Here is a 20,259-nt window from a genome sequence, read left to right as displayed (position 1 = left end):
AAACAAATTGAAGAATTTTTCTAATGTACCGCAATTAACAAATAGAAATGAAATGCTGGGAATGTTCAATTTTTCAGCAGTGAGCTTTGGAGAGTCAGATAAATTTATAATTCAGGTATAAGGTGTTAACATTTTGTTGATTTCCAGCATTTTTTGTTTGTCACGTACAGCTTAGTCAAGCTACAGAGAGATAACAGAAAAAAACTTATTCTTTGCTTGAAGTGGATAGAAGTGTGAAAGCCACTTTAGACTCTCCAGTATATGTTATTGTTGGGTCTGAATAATTCTACATAGTTTACAATTACTGAACAAATTATTTGACATAACGGTTGAATTAACTTACATCAAAATTTAATACCTGATATGTTTGCACCTTGACTGGCCCCAAGTTCTGGATGCCCTGATTGTCTGCATGGACTTGCTTCAGAAACAAACCATGTAAGTATCAACATGTTAATTCATATGCTAAGTTTTGTTAATTTTTGATAGTACACCTTGGAATGCTATAAAAATATTTCTTCAGAATTAGCTGAGAACTGTTTCTGACCCAAATTTATTCCCTTACAAAAACCTACTTCTACCTGTGTGATGTCTCATGTTTCTGCTTCTATATTAATTCATCTGTTGCTGAAGCTTTCATTCATACCTTTGTTGCCTCTCGACTTGATTATTTGAATTCTTTTCTATCCGGCCTCTCGTGTTATATCTTTGATTTGATTTATGATTGTCACATGTACCGTCATATAGTGAAAGGTGTTGTTTTATCATGCTAGCCAGACAATCATACCTTACTTAAATCCAACAGGGTAATAGAACAGAATGCAGAATATTGTGTTACAGCTATAGAGAAGTTGCAGAGAAAGATAAACTCTAATATATGAGATGTCCGCTCATAAGTCTGATAAGAGCAGGGAAGAAGCTATTCTTGAATCTGTTGGTACGTGTTTTCAAACTTTTGTATCTTCTGCTCGATGGAAGAGAGTATAACTGGGGTAGGAGGAGTCTTTGATTATGCTGGTAGCTTTCCTGAGGCAGCGGGAAGTGTAGACTGAGTCAATGGAAGGAAGGCTGGTTTTCATGATGGACTGGGCTGCATTCACAACACACTGTAATTTCTTGCAGTCGTGGACAGAGCAGTTGCCAAACCAAGCTGTGATGCATAAGTGTTGTAAGTATTTTCATCAGAAGTAAAATAACTAATATAGATTAGAGCAAAATTCCATTAGGTTGCAGATTGCTCACTTGGATTTAGATTAATGAAGAAAAGCTGACATGGATTTAGGAAGGACAAAGGTGATTTGCATTTCTTGATGAGAGCAGGGGCGGCATGGTGGCTCAGTGGTTAGCACCGCAGCGCCAGGACCTGGGTTCAATTCCAGCCTGGGGTGACTGTGTGGAGTTTGCACAATTACATGTTAAAACACGGTCTCCAGGAGGCCAAGTGACAAATGCAGATGCCTTGAGCTGCCTCCCACTGGTAGACACTCCACCAGTGGTGCCTCATGTAGAAGAGTCTGTTCTGGTTTTAAACTTTCTGGACACCTTTCCAGTCAATGCTGACAAAAGCTGACTGTGGACTCAAAAAGATCCTGTCCTGGCAAAACTAAAACAACTGGCAATAATGGGGAAATAGAAGGGCCATCACAACGAGGATTGAAACCTTTCTGGACCCAGCGAGACCAGGTTACCGTTGAGGATGCCATATTACCATGGGGAGCAAGAGTGATTGTCTCGAGTAAAGGTCACCACTAGATGCTGGCTGAACTCCACCAGGATTATCCAAGAGTTTCCAAAATGAAGATGTTGACAAGAAGTTATGTCTGGTGGCCAGCATTGAATGCAGACATCGCTGCATTAGTGGGGCAGTGCCCAGTGTGCCAACAAGGATAGAAACTACCGCCGACAGCTCCCCTATATTCGTGGGAATGGCCGGGTAAGTCCTGGTCTCGGTTACGACTATACTGGCCCTTTCATGGGCTCAATGTTCCTGGTCATTATGGATGCCCATTCAAATTGGTTAGACATGCATAAGAGTTCATTCAGCAAGCTCAAGGATGACGGTTGAAAAGCTGCGAGTATCATTTATAATACATGGACTCCCAGAAGTATTGGTCATGGACAATAGGACGTTATGTACCAGCAGGGAATTCCAAGTATTTCCTAAAGTTGAATGGTATTCGGCAATAAGGACAGCTGCACAACCATCCATTGGCCAATGGTCTGGAAGGGGCCGTCCGAATGTTGAAGGCAGGCTTAAAGAAGTAGCCTACGTCTTCACTCAATACCAAACTGTCCTGGTTCCTGTTCGATTATAGGACCAGCCCTCAGGGATAGCAGTAGCAGAGTCGCTGATGGGGAGAAGACTCCACACTAGGTTAAACCTGATATTCCCCAACCTGGGGAGGAGGATGAAACGGCAGCAGGAACGCCAGTGCGGGCCACATGCCTCCTCTCAGCGAGAGTGGAAGTTTATTTCAGGGGACAAAGTTTGGTGCAGGGACCGTGGAAATATCATAGAATCATATCATAGAATCCCTACAGTGTGGAAACAGGCCCTTCGGCCCAACAGGTCCACACCGAACCTCAGTGTATCCCACCCAGACCCATCCCCCTATAACCCACCTAATCTACACATCCCTGAACACTACGGGCAATTTAGCATGGCCAATCCACCTAACCTGCACCTGTTTGGACTGTGGGAGAAAACTGGAGCACCCGGAGGAAACCCACGCAGACACGGGGAGAATGTACAAACTCCACACAGACAGTCGCCCGAGGCTGGAATCAAACCCGGGTCCCTGGCGCTGTGAGGCAGCAGAGCTAACCACTGTGCCACTGTGCTGCCCAGCATGGGTACGAGGCGAGGTCGACACAAGGTACACTGAGGCAGTCCTAAATAAACATGGATCACCCGAAAGCTGCTACCATGCAAACGACGCAGGAGCAAAATAAACCTGGCCCCTCAGAGCAGCCAGAAAGGCTGTCAGAAACTGTGGGTTCTCCACCTCTGTGTAGAGTCGAGGAAACTGTAGAATCAAGACGGGTGCAGCCTCAACACCATTAGCACGAGAGGAAGAGGAGGAAACCCTCCCCAGATGCTCTGGGTGCAAAAGATGTGCTACGGTCTGGTTCATAGAACATAGAACAGTACAGCACAGTACAGGTCCTTCAGCCCATGATGTTGTGCCGAACTTTTACCCTAATCCTAAGGTCTATCTAACCTCCACCCCTACCTTATACTATCATCCATATGCCTATCTAATAGGCGCTTAAATGCCCCTAAAGAGGCCGACTCCACTACCCTCTCCGGCAATGCATTCCACGCCCCTACCACTCTGAGTAAAGAACCTACCTCTGACGTCTCCCCTATATCTACCTCCACTCACTTGAAAACTATGCCCCCTCGTAATAGCTACCTTCACCTGAGGAAAAAGTCTCTGGCTGTCTACTCTATCTATACCTCTGATCATTTTGTACACCTCTATCAAGTCACCTCTCATCATTCATCGTTCTAAAGAGAAAAGCCTTAGCTCTCTCAACCTTTCCTCGTAAGACCTTCCCTCCATTCCAAGCAACATCCTGGTAAATCTCCTCTGCACCTTTTCCAATGCCTCCACATATTTCCTGTAATGAGGCGACCAGAACTGGACATAATACTCCAGATGTGGCCGAACCAGGCGTTTGTATAGCTGGAGCATAACTTTACGGCTCTTGAACTCAATCCCTCTATTAATGAAAGCTAACACACCATATGCCTTCTTAACAACTCTATCCACCTGGGTGGCAGCTTTCAGGGAACTGTGAACATGAACCCCAAGATCCTCTGCTCCTCCACACTGCCAAGAATCTTTCCGTTAACCCTGTATTCTGCTTTCAAGTTTGTCCTTCCAAAATGAATCACCTCACACTTTTCAGGGTTAAACTCCATCTGCCACTTCTCAGCCCAGCTCTGCATCCTATCAATGTCACTTTGTAACCAAAAACAGCCCTCCACACTGTCCACAACGCAACCCACCTTCGTATCGTCGGCAAACTTGCTAATCCACCCTTCCACTCCTTCATCCAAATCATTTACAAAAGTCACAAATAGAAGAGGACCCAGAACAGATCCTTGTGGTACACCACCCGTAACTGAGCACCATGTTGAATATTTTCCGTCCACTATCACCCTTGGTCTTCTAAGGGTCAGCCAATTCTGAATCCAATCTGCCACATTTCCCCCCTGCCATGCCTCCTTACCTTCTGCATGAGCCTACCATGGGGAACCTTATCAAACGCCTTACTTAAATCCATGTATACCACATCCACTGCTCTACCTTCATCCACGTGTTTGGTCACCTTTTCAAAGAATCCAATAAGGTTTGTGAGGCATGATCTACCCCTCACAAATCCATGCTGACTATCACGAATCAAACTGTGCCTTTCCAAGTGATCATAAATCCTATCTCTCAGAGCCCTTTCCGATAATTTGCCCACCACTGATGTAAGACTAACTGGCCTGTAATTTCCGGGGTTATCCCTATTCCCTTTTTTGAACAAGGGAATGACGTTTGCCTCTCTCCAATCTTCTGGCACTATACCCGTGGACAGTGAGGACGAAAAGATCATCGCCAAAGGCCCTGTGATCTCTTCCTTCCCTCCCTTCCCACAGAATCCTTGGACAAATCCCATCAGGCCCAGGGGACTTATCTATCTTCAACTTCCTCAAAATTCCTAGCACATCTTCCTTACTAACATCGACCTCCTCTTGCTGACCAGCCTGTTTCACACTGTCCTCCTCTACAACTAGGTCCCTCCGAGTTGTGAATACCAAAGAGAAGTATTCATTAAGGACCTCTCCTATCTCTTCAGGCTCCGTGCACAAATTCCCTTTACAATCCTTGATTGGCTGTACCCTTTCTCTGGTCATTCTCTTATTCCTCACGTACGTGTAACTGGTGTTACTATGCCCAACTCCAAGTCAGAGGAGCTCAACTTGGGGTGAAAACATTCCAGGGACAGCTACAAGAGAAGGAACAGGCTTGCATCCTTGGACTGGGGATGTAGGTGGGGTGTTTGGCATGGGGATGTCGGGAGGAATGTACTGATTAGAACCAGGGCTAGTTGGATCTCATTAACTATGAGATCCTTGACTGGAGTTGTTAACCTGTGCTAATCAGGGAGCCCTGGCTGAAAGATATAAACAGGAGATTCAGAAGGTCTCCTCAGTCTAAGAATTGGCTTTGAGCTGGCTGATCTGAGCCTATGTACTGTTCACATGTAAATAATGGTTGACCTGGTTACGGGATACTGGTCTCTGTGCAGTTATTTCATTAACCATTTATTGTTTAAAAACTGTAAATTGAGCAGAACACAGATATCTACAATCTAAGCCCTTCTCTTTGACTGTAAACTCCACTTAAACCCCAATAGATAGACATAGACACAGTTAAATAAGAGAATTGTAATTTGCTAGTTCAATAACTGTTTTAATAAATAATACAGGCCTTCATGAAATCCTTGGATGATGGGTTATATCACAGACAAATAGGACCATATATTTTGCTTGAATTTGGAAGTCACTGAAGATCAGTGCAAACAGCTTCCACAGATCTCTGGAGACTTTCATTTTTCTTACAGACTGGGATTTTTTTGTTCGTACTTTAACACATCAGTAACTGGGAAATAATGAGAGAGAGGAATAACTTAAAAACTAGTCAGACTTGAAACTTCCAAAACAAAACTGCCTCCTACCCAAAACCCAATCAGAGCCAGTTTACTCTTCGCTTTCTTTTTTTTTTCAGCATTCTCTGTAGTTGGCTGGTCAGCACCTGTCCTCATTTAATTGACCAATTCAACATCCAACCAGCTGCCGAAGCATAGCAACATCTCGGTGCCAAAACATCTACGGCAGCCTTAGAGCCGTAATTAACCTGCGTTATCTTTCCAGGCCAATTTCCAACAGCAAATATATGTCTTTTGTTCTCATTTTTTTCAAAACAAGCTGTTGTTCGAAGTTTAATTCTCAACTGCAACTCTTGGTTCCAAACTGAAAATGAGAAAACAAGGAAGAAAAATAGTAGAAACCAAAAGAACTGTGGATGCTGTAAATCAGGAACAAAAACAAAGTTGCTAGAAAAGCTCAGCAGGTCTGGCAGCATCTGTGAAGGAAAAAACAGAGTTAACGTTTCGGGTCCGGTGACCCTTCCTCAGAACTGATGGTGGCTGGGAAAATGTCAGTTTATATGCAACAAATAGGGAGGTGGGTGGGGTAGGGAGTAAACGATAGGATAGAGCCCAAAGAGAGAGAAAGACAGTTAGACAGACAAAGGAGTTGCTAACGATCAGGCTGGGAGGGTGAGTAGTTGTTAATGGGGACTGTTAGTGACTGACAACACGCGGTGTGTAGTGGCAGGCTATGTGGTAGCAAAGCCTGGTGTGTGGGGTGGGGGTCTGTGACATGGGAGAGTTTAGGCCCTAAAATTATTGAACTCAATATTGAGTCCGGAGGGCTGTAGGGTCCCCAAGCGGAAAATGAGGTGTTGTTCCTCCAGCTTGCGTTGGGCTTCACTGGAACACTGTAGCAAGCCAGAGACAGAGATGTTGGCCAGGGAGCAGGGTGGTACATTGAAGTGGCAGGCAACGGTAGTTCAGGGTCTTTTTTGCGAGTAGAATGTAGATGTTCCGCGAAGCGGTTGCCAAGTCTACGCTTCACCTGGAAGGTATGTTTGGGCCCTTGGATGCTGGGGAGGCAGGAGGTAAATGGGCAGGTGTTGCACCTTCCCCCGTTACAGGGGAAGGTGCCGTAGAGCTGTGGGGAGGCATTGGGGGTGAAGGAAGTGTGGACCAGGGTGTCCCGGAGGGAACGGTCCCTGCGGAAGGCGGACAAGGGAGGGGAGGGGAATGTGTGTCTGGTGGTGGCATCTTGCTGGAGGTGGCGGAAATGACGTCTGATGATCTTCTGGATGTGCATGCTGGTGGAATGGTAGATAAGGATAAGGGGAACCCTATTGCTGTTGCGGGAGGGAAGAGAAGGGGTGAGGGCGGAAGTGCGGGAGATGGGTCAGACCTGGTTGAGGGCCCTGTCGACAATGGAGCTGGGGAAACCTCGGTTGAGGAAGAAGGTGGATATTTCGGAGGCTCCCTTGTCAACGTTGGCCTCATCTGAACATATGCGACGGAGACGGAGGAACTGAGAGAATGGGACGGAGTCTTTACAGGGAGTGGGGTGTGAGGATGTATAGTTCAGGTAGCTGTGGGAGTCTGAGATAACAAGGTGTAGAGCTGGATGAACACAGCAGGCCAAGCAGCATCAGAGGAGCAGGAAGGCTGACGTTTCGGGCCGAGACCCTTCTTCCTCCTGCATCCTTCCACCCACCCTATGTCTTCATGATACCTTCTGACAACATATTTCCATCACTTTCTGCATGATGCCACCACTGAAGCACCCCCTCCACTCCACTTTCAGAAGTATGAAGGGATCTTTCCCTCTTCACTTTCTCTCTTCTATGGAGATGCAGGAGATTTAGCACCAGTTCTTTTTCTGAAGAAGGGTCTAGGCCCGAAACGTCAGCCTTCCTGCTCCTCTGATGCTGCTTGGCCTGCTGTGTTCATCCAGCTCTACACCTTGTATATCTCAGATTCTCCAGCATCTGCAGTTCCTACTATCAGCTGTGGGAGTCAGTGGGTTTGTAATGGTTATTAGTGGCCAGTTTATTCCCAGAAATGGAAACAGAAATGTCGAGGAAGGGAAGGGAGGAGTCAGAGATAGACCAGGTGAAAGTGAGGGCAGGGTGGAAATTGGAGGCAAACTGATGAAGTTTTCCAATTCGAGACGAGAGATGGAAGCAGCACCGACGATATCATCGATGTATCGGAGAACGAGTTGTGGGTGGGGGCCGGAATAGGACTAGAACAAGGAATGTTCCACATACCCCATGAAGAGACAGGCATAACTAGGGCCCATGCGGGTACCCGTGGCAACCCCTCTTACCTGAAGAAGATGAGAGGAGTTAAAAGAGAAGTTGTTGAGGGTGAGGACAAGCTCGGCCAAGCAGAGGAGGGTGGTGGTGGGTGGGGATGGTTCAGGTCTTTGCTTCAGGAAGAAGCAGAGAGCCCTAAGACCCTCCTGGTGGGGAATGGATGTGTAAAGGGATTGCACGTCCATGGTAAAGAGGAGGTGGTTGGAGCTGGTAAACTGGAAGTTTTGAAACCAGCGTAAGGCGTCATGAATCATGGATGTATGTGGATAGGGATTGAACCAGCGGGGAGAAGACTGAGTCAAGGTAGGAAGAGATGAGTTCTGTGGGGCAGAAGCAAGCTGAAACAATGGGTCTGCCTGGACAGTCCTGTTTGTGGATTTTTGGCAGGAGGTAGAAACGAGCTGGGCGGGGTTGCGGAACTATCAGCTTGGAAGCGGAGGAGGGGAGATCACCAGATGAAATGAGATCCGTAACCATAGTGGATACAATGGCCTAATGTGCCATGATGGGGCCATGGTCCAGGGGAAGGTAGGAGGAGGTATCCGAGAGCTGGCGCTCAGCCTCTGCAAGGTAGAGGTCAGTACGCCAGACTACAACAGCACCAACCTTATCGACGGGCTTGATGACAAAGTCAGGGTTAGATTTGAGTGCATGGAGTGCAGTCAGTTCGGAGGGAGATAGGTTGGACTGTTGAGAGGGGCAGAGAAATTGAGGCGACTAATGTCACGTCGACAGTTCTCAATGAAAAGATCGAGTGCAGGTAAAAGGCCGGAGGGAGGGGTCCAGGTGGAGGGAGAGTGTTGCAACTGGGCGAAGGGGTCTGTGGGATGGGGAGTGGACTCTTGTCCAAAGAAATGAGCACGGAGGCGAAGACGGCGGAAGAAGAGTTCGGCGTCATGTCGTGCCCGAAATTCGTTAAGGTGGGGACGGAGAGCGATAAAGCTGAGGCCTTTGCTGAGTATGGAGTGTTCAGAAAAGTAGTAATAGTCTTAACACTCTGTGCAATCTAATGGAAGCACCCAGAGAAAGACATATGAACAACAAAGGGTCTGGTCAGCCTAACTTTGATCCTAACCTTATTGCAGGATGATCAGAACCAGGAAACCGAGACCACTAAATTGACCTTCCAGTTTAATTATCTCTGCCAAGAATCTATTTTCCATTTTTGTTTGTGCATGTAGAGGGCTATTTATAAAGATATTAGACTTTTATTTGGTAGTGTTATATGCTGGTGGTTTATTTCTGTTTATCTGTAGCTCTAGTCTAATTACTTGTAGCATGCAATAATCTTGTTGAGTACAGGAACCTAATCCATACTTTCTATAAACTTGGTCTGAAAGTCACATAAATTTGGGTATTGAGCATCCCTTAAAAAAAATTTAACATTTGGTGTGACTCTGAAAATAACAGGGCTTAATTTAGACCATACGAAATGGGAACAGAAGTAGGCCGAGACAACAAGGTGCAGAGCTGGATGAACACAGCAGGTCAAGCAGCATCATAGGAGCAGAAAGGCTGACGTTTCGGGCCTAGACCCTTCATCAGAAATGGGGGAGGGGAAGGGGGTTCTGAAATAAATAGGGAGAGTGGGGGAGGTGGATAGAAGATGGATAGAGGAGAGGATATGTGGAGAGGAAACAGACAGGTCGAAGAGGCGGGAATGGAGCCAGTAAAGGTGAGTGTAGGTGGGGAGGTAGGGAGGGGATAGATCAGTCCAGGGAGGACGGACAGGTCAAGGGGGCGGGATGAGGTTAGTAGGTAGGAGATGGGGGTGGGGCTTGAGGTGGGAGGAAGAACAGGTTAGGGAGGCGGGGACAAGCTGGACTGGTTTTGGGATGCGGTAAGGCGAGGGGAGATTTTGAAACTTGTGGAATCCACATTGATACCATTGGGCTGCAGGGTTCCCAAGCGGAATATGAGTTGCTGTTCCTGCAACCTTCGGGTGGCATCGTTGTGGCACTGCAGGAGGCCCAGGATGGACATGTCGTCTGAGGAATGGGAGGGGGAGTTGAAATGGTTCGCGACTGGGAGGTGCAGTTGTTTAGTGTGAACCGAGCGTAGGTGTTCTGCAAAGCAGTCCCCGAGCCTCCGCTTGGTTTCCCCGACGTAGAGGAGGCCACAACGGGAACAGCGGATGCAGTATACCACATTGGCAGATGTGCAGGTGAACATCTGCTTGATGTGGAAAGTCTTCTTGGGGCCTGGGATGGGGGTGAGGGAGGAGGTATGGGGGCAGGTGTAGCACTTCCTGCATTTGCAGGGAAAAATGCCGGGTATGGTGGGGCTGGAGGGGAGTGTGGAGCGGACAAGGGAGTCCTGGAGAGAGTGGTCCCTCCGGAAAGCAGATAAGTGTGGGGAGGGAAAGATGTCTTTGGTGGTGAGGTCAGATTGCAGATGGCAGAAGTGTCGGACGATGATGCGTTGGATCCGGAGGTTGGTGGGGTGGTACGTGAGGACGAGAGGGATTCCTTTTTGGTTCTTATTCTGGGGACGGGGTGTGAGGGATAAGTTGCAGGAAATGTGGGAGACACGGTTGAGGGCGTTCTCGACCACTGAGGGGGATGTTGCGGTCCTTGAAAAACGAGGACAACTGAGATGTACGGGAGTGGAATGCCTCATCCTGGGGGCAGATGCGGCAGAGGCGAAGGAATTGGGAATAGGAGATGGCATTTTTGCAGGAAGGTGGGTGGGAGGATGTGTATTCTAGGTAGCTGTGGGAGTCGGTGGGCTTGAAATGGATATCGGTTTCTAGGTGGTTGCCCGAGATGGAGACAGAGAGGTCCAGGAAGGAGAGAGAGGTATTAGAGATGGTCCAGGTGAACTTAAGGTTGGGGTGGAAGGTGTTGGTGAAGTGGATGAACTGTTCGAGCTCCTCGTGGGAGCACGACGCGGCGCCGATACAGTCATCAATGTAACGGAGGAAGAGGTGGGGTTTAGGGCCAGTGTGGGCACGGAAGAGGGATTGTTCCACGTAACCTACAAAGAGGCAGGCGTAGCTTGGGCCCATGCGGGTACCCATGGCCACCCCCTTTGTAGGAAGTGGGAGGAATTGAAAGAGAATTTGTTGAGGGTGAGGACGAGTTTGGCTAAGCGGATGAGGGTGTCAGTGGAGGGGGACTGGTCGGGCCTGCGGGACAGGAAGAAGCGGAGGGCTTTCAGGGCATCTGTATGGGGAATGCAGGTGTATAGGGACTGGACGTCCATGGAAAAGATGAGGTGTTGGGGACCGGGGAATTGGAAGTTCTGGAGGAGGTGGAGGGCGTGGGTGGTGTCACGGACATAGGTAGGGAGTTCCTGGACCAAGGGGGAGAAAATGGAGTCCAGATAGTTGAAGATAAGTTCGGTGGGGCAGGAGCAGGCAGAGACAATGGGTCGACCAGGGCATTCAGGTTTGTGGATTTTGGGAAGGAGATAGAAGTGGGCGGTGCGGGGTTGGGGAATGATGAGGTTGGAGGCCGTGGGTGGGAGGTCACCTGAGGTGATGAGGTTGTGGATGGTTTGGGAGATGATGGTTTGGTGGTCGGGGGTGGGGTCATGATCAAGGGTGCGGTAGGAGGAGGTGTCGGAGAGTTGGCGTCTGGCCTCGGCGATGTAGAGGTCAGTGCGCCATACTCCAACTGTGCCTCCCTTCTCCGCGGGTTTTATGGTGAGGTTGGGATTGGAGCGGAGGGCTGCACGTTCTGCGGGGGAGAGGTTGGAGTGTGTGAGAAGGGTGGAGAGGTTGAGGCGATTGATGTTTCGACGGCAGTTGGAGATGAAGAGGTCAGGGGAGGGTAGGAGGCCTTGGTGTGGTGTCCAGGAGGAGGGTGTGTGTTGGAGGCGGGAGAAGGGGTCAGTAGAGGGAGGGTTAGGTTCACGGTTGAAGAAGTAAGCGTGGAGGCGGAGGCGGCGGAAAAACTGCTCTATGTCCAAACGTGAGCGGTATTCGTTGATGTGTGGGTGGAGGGGGACAAAGGTGAGCCCTTTACTGAGGACTGACTGTTCGTCCTCAGTGAGGGGGAGGTCTGGGGTGATGGTGAAGACTCTGCAGGGCTGGGTGCTACTGTCTCCTGTGGAGCTGCTGGCTGTGGAGGCTGTGGGCGGAGCAACGTCGGCGTTGGCTGTGGGCGGAGTTGCGGTGGACGGTGTTGCATGGGCGGAGTTGCGTCCGCGTCGGTGATGGGCGGAGCTGCGTCGGCCGTTCTGCCCTGTGGAGCCTGTTTCCCCGGTTTGATCATGGCTGATGCAATATTCCTCATGCTCACTTTCTTGCCTTTTCCTTGTAACTCGCTATTCCCCTACTGATCAAGAATCAATCTATCTCAGCCTTAAATGTACACAAAGACTGTTCTCACAGTTCTCTGTGGCAAAGAGTTCCAAAAGCTCTTTCATCCTCTAAAAGAAGAAATTCTTCCTCATCTTCGGTCTTAAATTGGGGTCATGTCTTCTGTTCCTAGATTCCTATGAGGGGAAACATCCTCTTACCACATATGTTGTCATGCCCCTTATGAATCCTAAATGTTTCAATGAAATCATCTTTCATTCTTCCAAACTCCAGTGAGTAGCTGTTTAACCATTGCTCAAAAAGACAGTCCCTACATACCAGGGGTCATCCTAAAGAACCTGCTCTGAACTACGCAAGGATGTGCTACCACAGTGAGTCATTGCAAAGTCTGGGGACTTGTCTGGGAATGAATTGAATTAGAAACCGAGGCAACAAGGATTTCGGTGTGGTTTAGTAAATAACATAGGTGAAGGAAAACCTGGCAGTGGAAATAACAAAGTTTTTCCTGCAGGTGGCAGAGTTGTCATAGGCATTCTTAAAGGACATTTCAAAACCAAAGTTGATTGACTTGCTGATAAACTGATGGTAGCATTGTGTGTCAGAGCTATAAAATCTGATTAGCACATCACTTAGGGTTTAGGGGAAATACAGGGGAGGCAATGGCCTAGTGGTATTATCACTGGACTGTTAATCCAGAGAGCCAGGTAATGTTCTGATGACTCGGGTTTGAATCCCACCATGGCAAATGGTGGAATTTGAATTCATAGAATCATAGAATCCCTGCAGTGTGGAAGCAGGCCCTTCGGCCCAACAAGTTCACACTGACCCTCAGAGCATCCCACCCAAACCCAGCCCCCTATAATTTACCTAATCTACATATCCCTGAACACTATGGGCAATTTAGCATGGCCAATCCACCTAGCCTGCACATCTTTGGACTGTGGGGGGAAACCCACGCAGACACGGGGAGAATGTGCAACTCCACACAGACAGTCACCTGAGGGTGGAATTGAACCCGGTCCCTGGCACTGTGAGGCAGCAGTGCTAACCACTGTGCTACCGTGCCACCCCAAATTCAATAAAATATCTGGAGTTAAGAATCTAATGATGACCATGAATCCATTGTCGATTGTCGGAAAAACCCACCTGGTTCACTAATGTCCTTTAGGGAAGGAAACTGCTATCCTTACCTGGTCTGGCCTACATGTGATTCCAGACCCACAGCAATGGGGTTGACTCTTAACTGCCCTGTGGGCAATTAGGGATGGGCAACAAATGCTGCCTAGCTAGCAACACCCTCATCCTGTGAATGAATAAAGAAAAATCAAAGAAATACAAAAGAGACCAAGTACTTTGGGTAGTGAAATGTCAGAATCAGCTGATATTCAGTTACAGTTACAGCAGCTTGAGCATGAGAGAATGAAAAACTGATAAAAGATAAGGAAAGGGGAAATGGAATGGAAATGAAATTAAAATAAACATTGTGAAAAGAAAGCAAAAGTGAGAGAATATGTATTATAAGTTTAAAATGGCACAGCTGAAACAGGAGATATGAGATGCTGATGCAGATTTTGTTGGGTAGAATATGAGCCCTAATTTAAAAGTACAGTGAGGAAGTGTTTATGTTGACAGATAAAGCACAGGAAACTTATGCTTCACTGTCAGAGTAGGTTTGTTGTGATTATGATGCACTGAAGAAGACTGTTAATGTTGGCTGCCTACAAGTTAGAGGCTGAGGCACAGAAGTAAAGGTTCTGGAATATAAGGAAATATGGGTAAACTGATATTGAATTTCAAAGTGTTTTAAAAATCCAAGAGTAGTTTTGACAGGTGGATAAGAGCATTAAAAGATAAAACGACATATGAAACTCTCATAGAGGCACCTGTGGTGTCGAGAGTAGGAAGTCCGATGTTTTCCAGAGAGCGGGCCAAAGCAGAGGAGACTGAGCCCTTGCAGGCAGTGCACTTAAAGATTGTTGAACTTTCACCTTTGTTCCTTTATTTTTCCACTTAATACTAGGAAGGACTGTAATGTTAACTTTTAACTTTATTTCTTTGTTTTTCTGTTTATACTAAGAACAACGGTAATGCTTTGCTTTTAACTTTGTTTCTCTATATTACCACTTGTACCTGCATTTTGTACCTAGGTACCTTTGTACCTAAGATGTGCCGTGTGTGGTGACATTGTAAGCTCCACACTGTGCTCCTGTACTTGAGTACACGTCACAATAAAGCTTAAATCAATGAATCAGAAGTTGGCTCAGAGTGCTGGAAGTTGAAAGGAAAACCCATGGGAACTATTAACATGCATAAGTGAGTCTGAAAAGGAAACTCAGAAGACAAAAGCCACTAGTCAAAATGTAACTTTAGCTCTGGCCTCTTAGTTGCAATCAGTCGCTGCTCTGAGAGCAGAAGAACTACACATGGTAGGTGAGAGATTCAAAGGGTTTTTTTGAAAGGCAAGATAACCCCATTTCATCCAAAGGAAGTATCAAAGCTGATAACTATTCAGTAACATTCAGGAGCTACTTAAACACTTTCTCTTACTGGAGAGAAATGATGGCCTAGTGGTATTATTGCTAGACGACTAATGCAGAGACTCAATAATGTTCTGGGGACCTGGATTCAAATCCCACCACAGCAGATGACTACAATTGTCAGGAAAAACCCAACTAGTTCAATCTGCTATCTTTATCAGTTCTGGCTTACGTGTGACTTCAGATCCACAGCTTCTGGGCAACTAGGGAATGGCAATAAATGCTGGCCTAGCCAGCAATGCTCACAAGCAGTAAATAAATGAATAAAATACAGAGCACTAGTGAGACTGCATCTAGTATACTGTACACTGTATTGGTTACCTTATTTGACGAAGAATGTAATTACATTGGAGGTAGTTCAAAGAAGGCTTAGGAGCTGAAATGGATTGGTTATTTTGAGGAAAAGCAGGACAGTCTAGGCTTATTTGCACTGGAATTTAGAAAAGTAAGAGGTGAATTGATTGATCTTGAGGGGTCTTGTCAGGGGTAGAGGTGAAAGGATGTTTCTTCTTATGGTACAGTCTATAACTAGGAGTTGCTTTTTAAAACTCAAGAGACACCCTTTTAAAATAAAGATTAGGCATTTTTTTTCTTTGAGGCTTGTGAGTCTTTGAAACTTCTGAAAAGGTTTTGGAAGCAGAATCCTTGAATATTTTTAAGGCAGAGGCAGATTGATTCTTGTTACATATGAGGTTGAAAAGTTGTTGGATGTAGGTGAGACGGTGGATTTAGATTTGAATCAGCCGTTGAATAGTGCAGCAAGTTCAAAAGGCTGAATAGCCTACTCCTCCTGTTCCTGATTTGTAAGTTCATACATTTGTATTTGCACACAATTGTAGAAGATGATAAGAAAGGTCAACAAGACAGTTAATACAGTACGTGAAATGTAGCCTTCATAGAGGAGATGAAAGATGAGACATTAGACTAAATATATTGTGATGATAATGTGCCTTTTAAGAGTTGTATCCTGTCCTGTTCTGTTTCTCTTGCAGAGGGGTTTTGCTGCAGTGGCACCAAGATGCCTCCCCCCGGCAGGCAGTTTTTAAATAGCGGATAACAAGGTGTAGAGCTGGATGAACACAGCAGGCCAAGCAGCATCAGAGGAGCAGGAAGGCTGACGGTTCGGGCCTAGACCCTTCTTCAGAAACTCCAGTTTTTAAAACTCCAGTTTTTAAATAGCTATGGGTTTCTCCCTGCGTGTTTTTTAGAGTAAGACAAAAGACTCATGAGTGGGCAGGTCAGGCTCACACAGATCCAGGGAATGTCAGTTTTACTTTCAGATGTTCTTTTTTGTTAGTTAGCTGCTGGAGTGGACAGCTGGAGTTCTCTCTACTGCTAGATTGAAGACTTAGACAGTTTTCCTCTTTGGAATCAGAAGGGGCAGGTTGTTTCTTTCAGTGTTTTTCCTACTGGATAGAAAGACAGCACTTGAGAATAATAACTTTTTGCTGCATTGCATTTTGCCAAAGGGTGTGTTAGTGGAATGCTGCCTATATTGGAACACTTGATAATTAGTGGTAAAATAATACATTATCTTGTTAAGTCTGTCGATTGTACAAAAATATACCGATTCTTTTGTTGCATTTTACTTGTATTGTAGAAATCAAGTATGTTTTGGTTAAGGCTTAATGGTGGACCAGTCGAATCATATCTGGAGGACAGTGCCTCACACTTCTTTGTAAAATAAAATAAAAGTTAAGTTATAGGCTATCTCCGCCAGGATCAAAATCTCTCATTCCAAGTTGGGTTTAGGATTTTTGGATTCAAAAACAGTGACTGGTGAGTGTTAGTGTTCTGTTTTCAGGTGTTGTGTTTGGTTGGTTTAAATAGAGAATGCCTTGTGTAATCACGGTTCTTTCAGTAGCTGAATGTCCTAGGTGTGGAAAAAGTCACTTGGGGTGGTTTACAGAAGGTGAGTAAAGCAAAGCTTTTAGAGGTCTTTGTGTATATTTAAGGCAGAGATAGAAAGATTCTTGATTAGTAGAGAAATCAAGGGTTATGGAGAAAACACAGGAAAATGAACATGAGGAATGATGGATCAGCCATGATTCTATTGAATGGAGGAGCAGGCTCGGGGAGCCGAACAGCCTACTCTTCTCCGTATTTCTTATAGTCTTAAACAATGAGAAACTTTCCAACGGTTCATTTTCCAACTGTGTTCAATAATTTCAGACCATGAACTCTGTCTCGTATTATGAATTTTTTTTTGCCACGTGCCAATTTGCATCTTTTATTTCACGTATTTGCGTTTGGACAAATTTTTGCACTTTTCTGGCATTTACAGTCACTCGTTAATAAAATGCTTTGTCTCTACTGCAACCAGTCCCACTCCCCTTGCCTTTTGTGCTGTGACATTTTTGTCACATCATCTTTCTGAGCCACTACCTGATGCCAGATCTTCGCTTTTCTGAATTTTTAGAGAGCATATAATCCATCACATTTCTACTCTCCTTCAGTTCTGAAGAACACTCACTTGATTCAAATGTTACCTTTTTTACCTCGCTTCACAGATACTGCCAGACCTCCTGGGTATTTCCAGTACTTTGTTTTCATTGCAGACTTGCAGCATCTGAATGTTTTTACTTTTATTTTAGATTAGCTGTGGGTTTTGTGGAGCATTCCAATTATTGGGCTAAATAGTCCGACTCTGTGTGTACTTCCTATGTAAATCTATGTATGTCTATTGGTTCCATGGCTATGAACATTTAAAACTCTTAAAGCAACTGGGAATGCTGTAATCCCCTCCCCCATTTCTGAAGAAGGGTCTAGGCCCGAAACGTCAGCCTTCCTGCTCCTCTGATGCTGCTTGGCCTGCTGTGTTCATCCAGCTCTACACCTTATATATCTCAGATTCTCCAGCATCTGCAATTCCTACTATCTCATCCTACAAATCTAGCCATTTTTCTTTTCCAGTTCCCTTTCACCCAACCTTACATTCAGCCACCTAAATTACAAACTCCGATTGCTTACCCTGAACTTCCAAAGTTCCCTGTCATTCCTAGAAGACTCCACTTAAAATTTTGCAGAGGAAAGCACACAGAATTGCTAAGTGGCCTGGCCCAGTACTTCTTGGTGTGATTTGGCTGTATTCAATGAGTTTTATTTCATTTTGCTTTTTAGGGGAAAGAAGTATGACAAGTTACACATTGCAGTGTTCACTGATCTGAACAGTCCTTTCAGTTCCGACCAGTTTGATGTCATCTTAAGTAGCATGAAAAGGTTTGGAATCACACTGCAGTTCTTGTAAGTACTGATTATTGCATTCTGTTAAGATCTAAAATGTGTTTGGTAAGATTGGCCTGGAACAACCCACGTAGTTAGTGGTAGAGTGTTGTGTAATAGCAGTAGCTTGGCAACATGTCTGTTTTAAGCATACTGAATTACTGAGTTTCAGCAGCCCTTTGGGATAGAGAATTCCAAAGATTCACTACCCTCTGAATGAAGAAATTTCTCTGGTTCCTAAATTTGCAGAATCACAGAATTGTGTAGGAGCTGAAGGAGGTCGTTTGGCCCACTGGACCTAGGTAGGTCATGCCTGACAAACCTAACTGAATTTTTTGAAGAAGTGACTAAGGTAGTGGACAGGGAAGTGTCTGTGGATGTTGTTTATATAGATTACCAGAAGGCATTTGATAAAGTCCCCCTCAGAGACTGTTAACAAAGGTAGAAGCCCACGGAATTGAGGGCAAATTACTAATGTGGCTAGAAAAATGACTGAGTGGCAAGCAACATAAAAAAGGGATAGTGGGTACTCAAATTGGCAGGATGTGACCAGTGGTGCCTCAAGCCCATAAAGATAACATCTACTGACTCCTTATCAATCATCTCTGTTACTTCCTCAAAAAACTCAAATCAAGTTTGTGAAACACGACCTTCCCTGCACAAAGGCATGCTGCCTATCGCTAATAAGTCCATATTCTTCCAAAAAGAGTGAATCCAGTCCCTAAGATTCTTCTCCAATAATTTTCCAATCACTGATTAAGGGTCATGGCCTATAATTTCCCAGATTATCCCTGTTGCCCTCCTTAAGCAAAGGAACAATGTTGGCTGTTCTCCAGTAACAAAGATTTTGTACAAGGCTCCAGCAACACTGGATGACTAGAGATGTTGAGGTTCTAATCAAGATAAGGAAGGAGGTAAAGATAAAGATAAAGAGATCTGGGTGTTCAGGTCCATTGTACCCTGAAGGTGGCAATACAGGTCAATAGAGTAGTCAAGAAGATACAGCATGCTTTCATTCATCGGACAGGGTATTGAGTACAAGAGTTGGTAGGTCATGTTACAGTTGTATAGGACTTTGGTTCGACCACATTTGGAATACTTTGTACAGTTCTGGTCGCCACAGTACCATTCAGGATGTGGATGCTTTGGAGAGGGTGCAGAGGAGGTTCACCAGGATGTTGCCTGGTATGGAGGGCGCTAGCTATGAAGAGAGGTTGAGTAGATTAGGATTATTTACATTAGAAAGATGGAGGTTGAGGGGGGACCTGATTGAGGTCTACAAAATCATGAGAGGTATAGACAGGGTGGATAGCAAGAAGCTTTTTCCCAGAGTTGGGGACTCAATTACTAGGGGTCACGATTTCAAGGTGAGAGGGGAAAAGTTTAAGGGAGATATGCGTGGAAAATTCTTTATGCAGAGGGTGGTGGGTACCTGGAACGTGTTGCCGGTAGAGGCGGGCACGATAGCGTCATTTAAGATGTATCTAGACAGATACATGAATGGGCAGGGAGCAGAGGGATACAGATCCTTGGAAAATAGGCGACAGATTTAGGTAGAGGATCTGGATCGGCGCAGGCTTGGAGGGCCGAAGGGCCTGTTCCTGTGCTGTAATTTTCTTTGTTCTTTGTTCTTTTTTGAGCCATATGTGAGGTGTAGACAGCTAGGATCAAGTGGATCCCTTGAGGAATATTTGTGTGTACGGGGACACTTCAGAGGGAAATCAGGAGGGCAAAATGGGGACATGAGATAGCTTTGGCAGATAGGATAAAGGAGAATCCAAAGAGATTCTGGAAGCATATTAAAGTCAAAAGAGTATCTAAGGAGAAAATAAGGTCACTTAAAGATCAACGAGGCTGTCTGTGTGTAGAAGCAGTGGAGATGGGTGAGATCTTAAACAAATGCTTCTTGTCAGTATTTATTATGGAGAAAGTACAGAGAAGATTTACAAGGATGTTATCAAGACTGGTTTGAGTTATAAGAAGTGGCGGGATAGGCTGGGACTTTTCTTCCCTGGAGTGTAGGAGGCTGAGGGGTGACTTTATTGCGTTTCTAAAATCATGAGGGCTGTGGAAAAGGTGAATAACCAAGGTCTTTTACCTAGGGTAGGGGAGTCCAAACCCAGAGGGCGTAGGTTTAAGATGAGAGGGAAAAGATTTAAAAGGGGCCTAAGGGGCAACTTTTTTGCACGGAGGGCGGTGCGTACCTGGAACGAGCTGCCAGGGGAAGTGCTAGATGTGGGTACACTTACAACATTTGAAAGACTTTTGGACAGTT

At 45.7% G+C, this 20,259-nt stretch overlaps 1 protein-coding gene across 1 annotated transcript in view; it reads left to right on the top strand.

Annotated features, from left to right (window-relative positions):
* Positions 1 to 395: 395 nt before the first annotated feature.
* Positions 396 to 20,259, top strand: part of LOC109934958 (X-ray repair cross-complementing protein 5-like) — a 77,384-nt gene continuing 57,520 nt past the window's right edge. The window contains exons 1-2 of the mRNA XM_048599297.1: positions 396 to 438; positions 17,883 to 18,005. Of these exons, the coding sequence (XP_048455254.1) occupies positions 413 to 438; positions 17,883 to 18,005 (149 nt within the window). The 5' untranslated portion in view covers positions 396 to 412. The remainder of the gene's footprint in view (positions 439 to 17,882; positions 18,006 to 20,259) is intronic.

Source organism: Rhincodon typus, chromosome 7 (assembly GCF_021869965.1).
Source record: "Rhincodon typus isolate 14 chromosome 7, sRhiTyp1.1, whole genome shotgun sequence".
NCBI classification, from domain to species: domain Eukaryota; kingdom Metazoa; phylum Chordata; class Chondrichthyes; order Orectolobiformes; family Rhincodontidae; genus Rhincodon; species Rhincodon typus.
The sequence above is the reverse complement of the archived record's forward strand: the minus strand, read 5'-3'. Positions and strand labels throughout refer to the sequence as shown.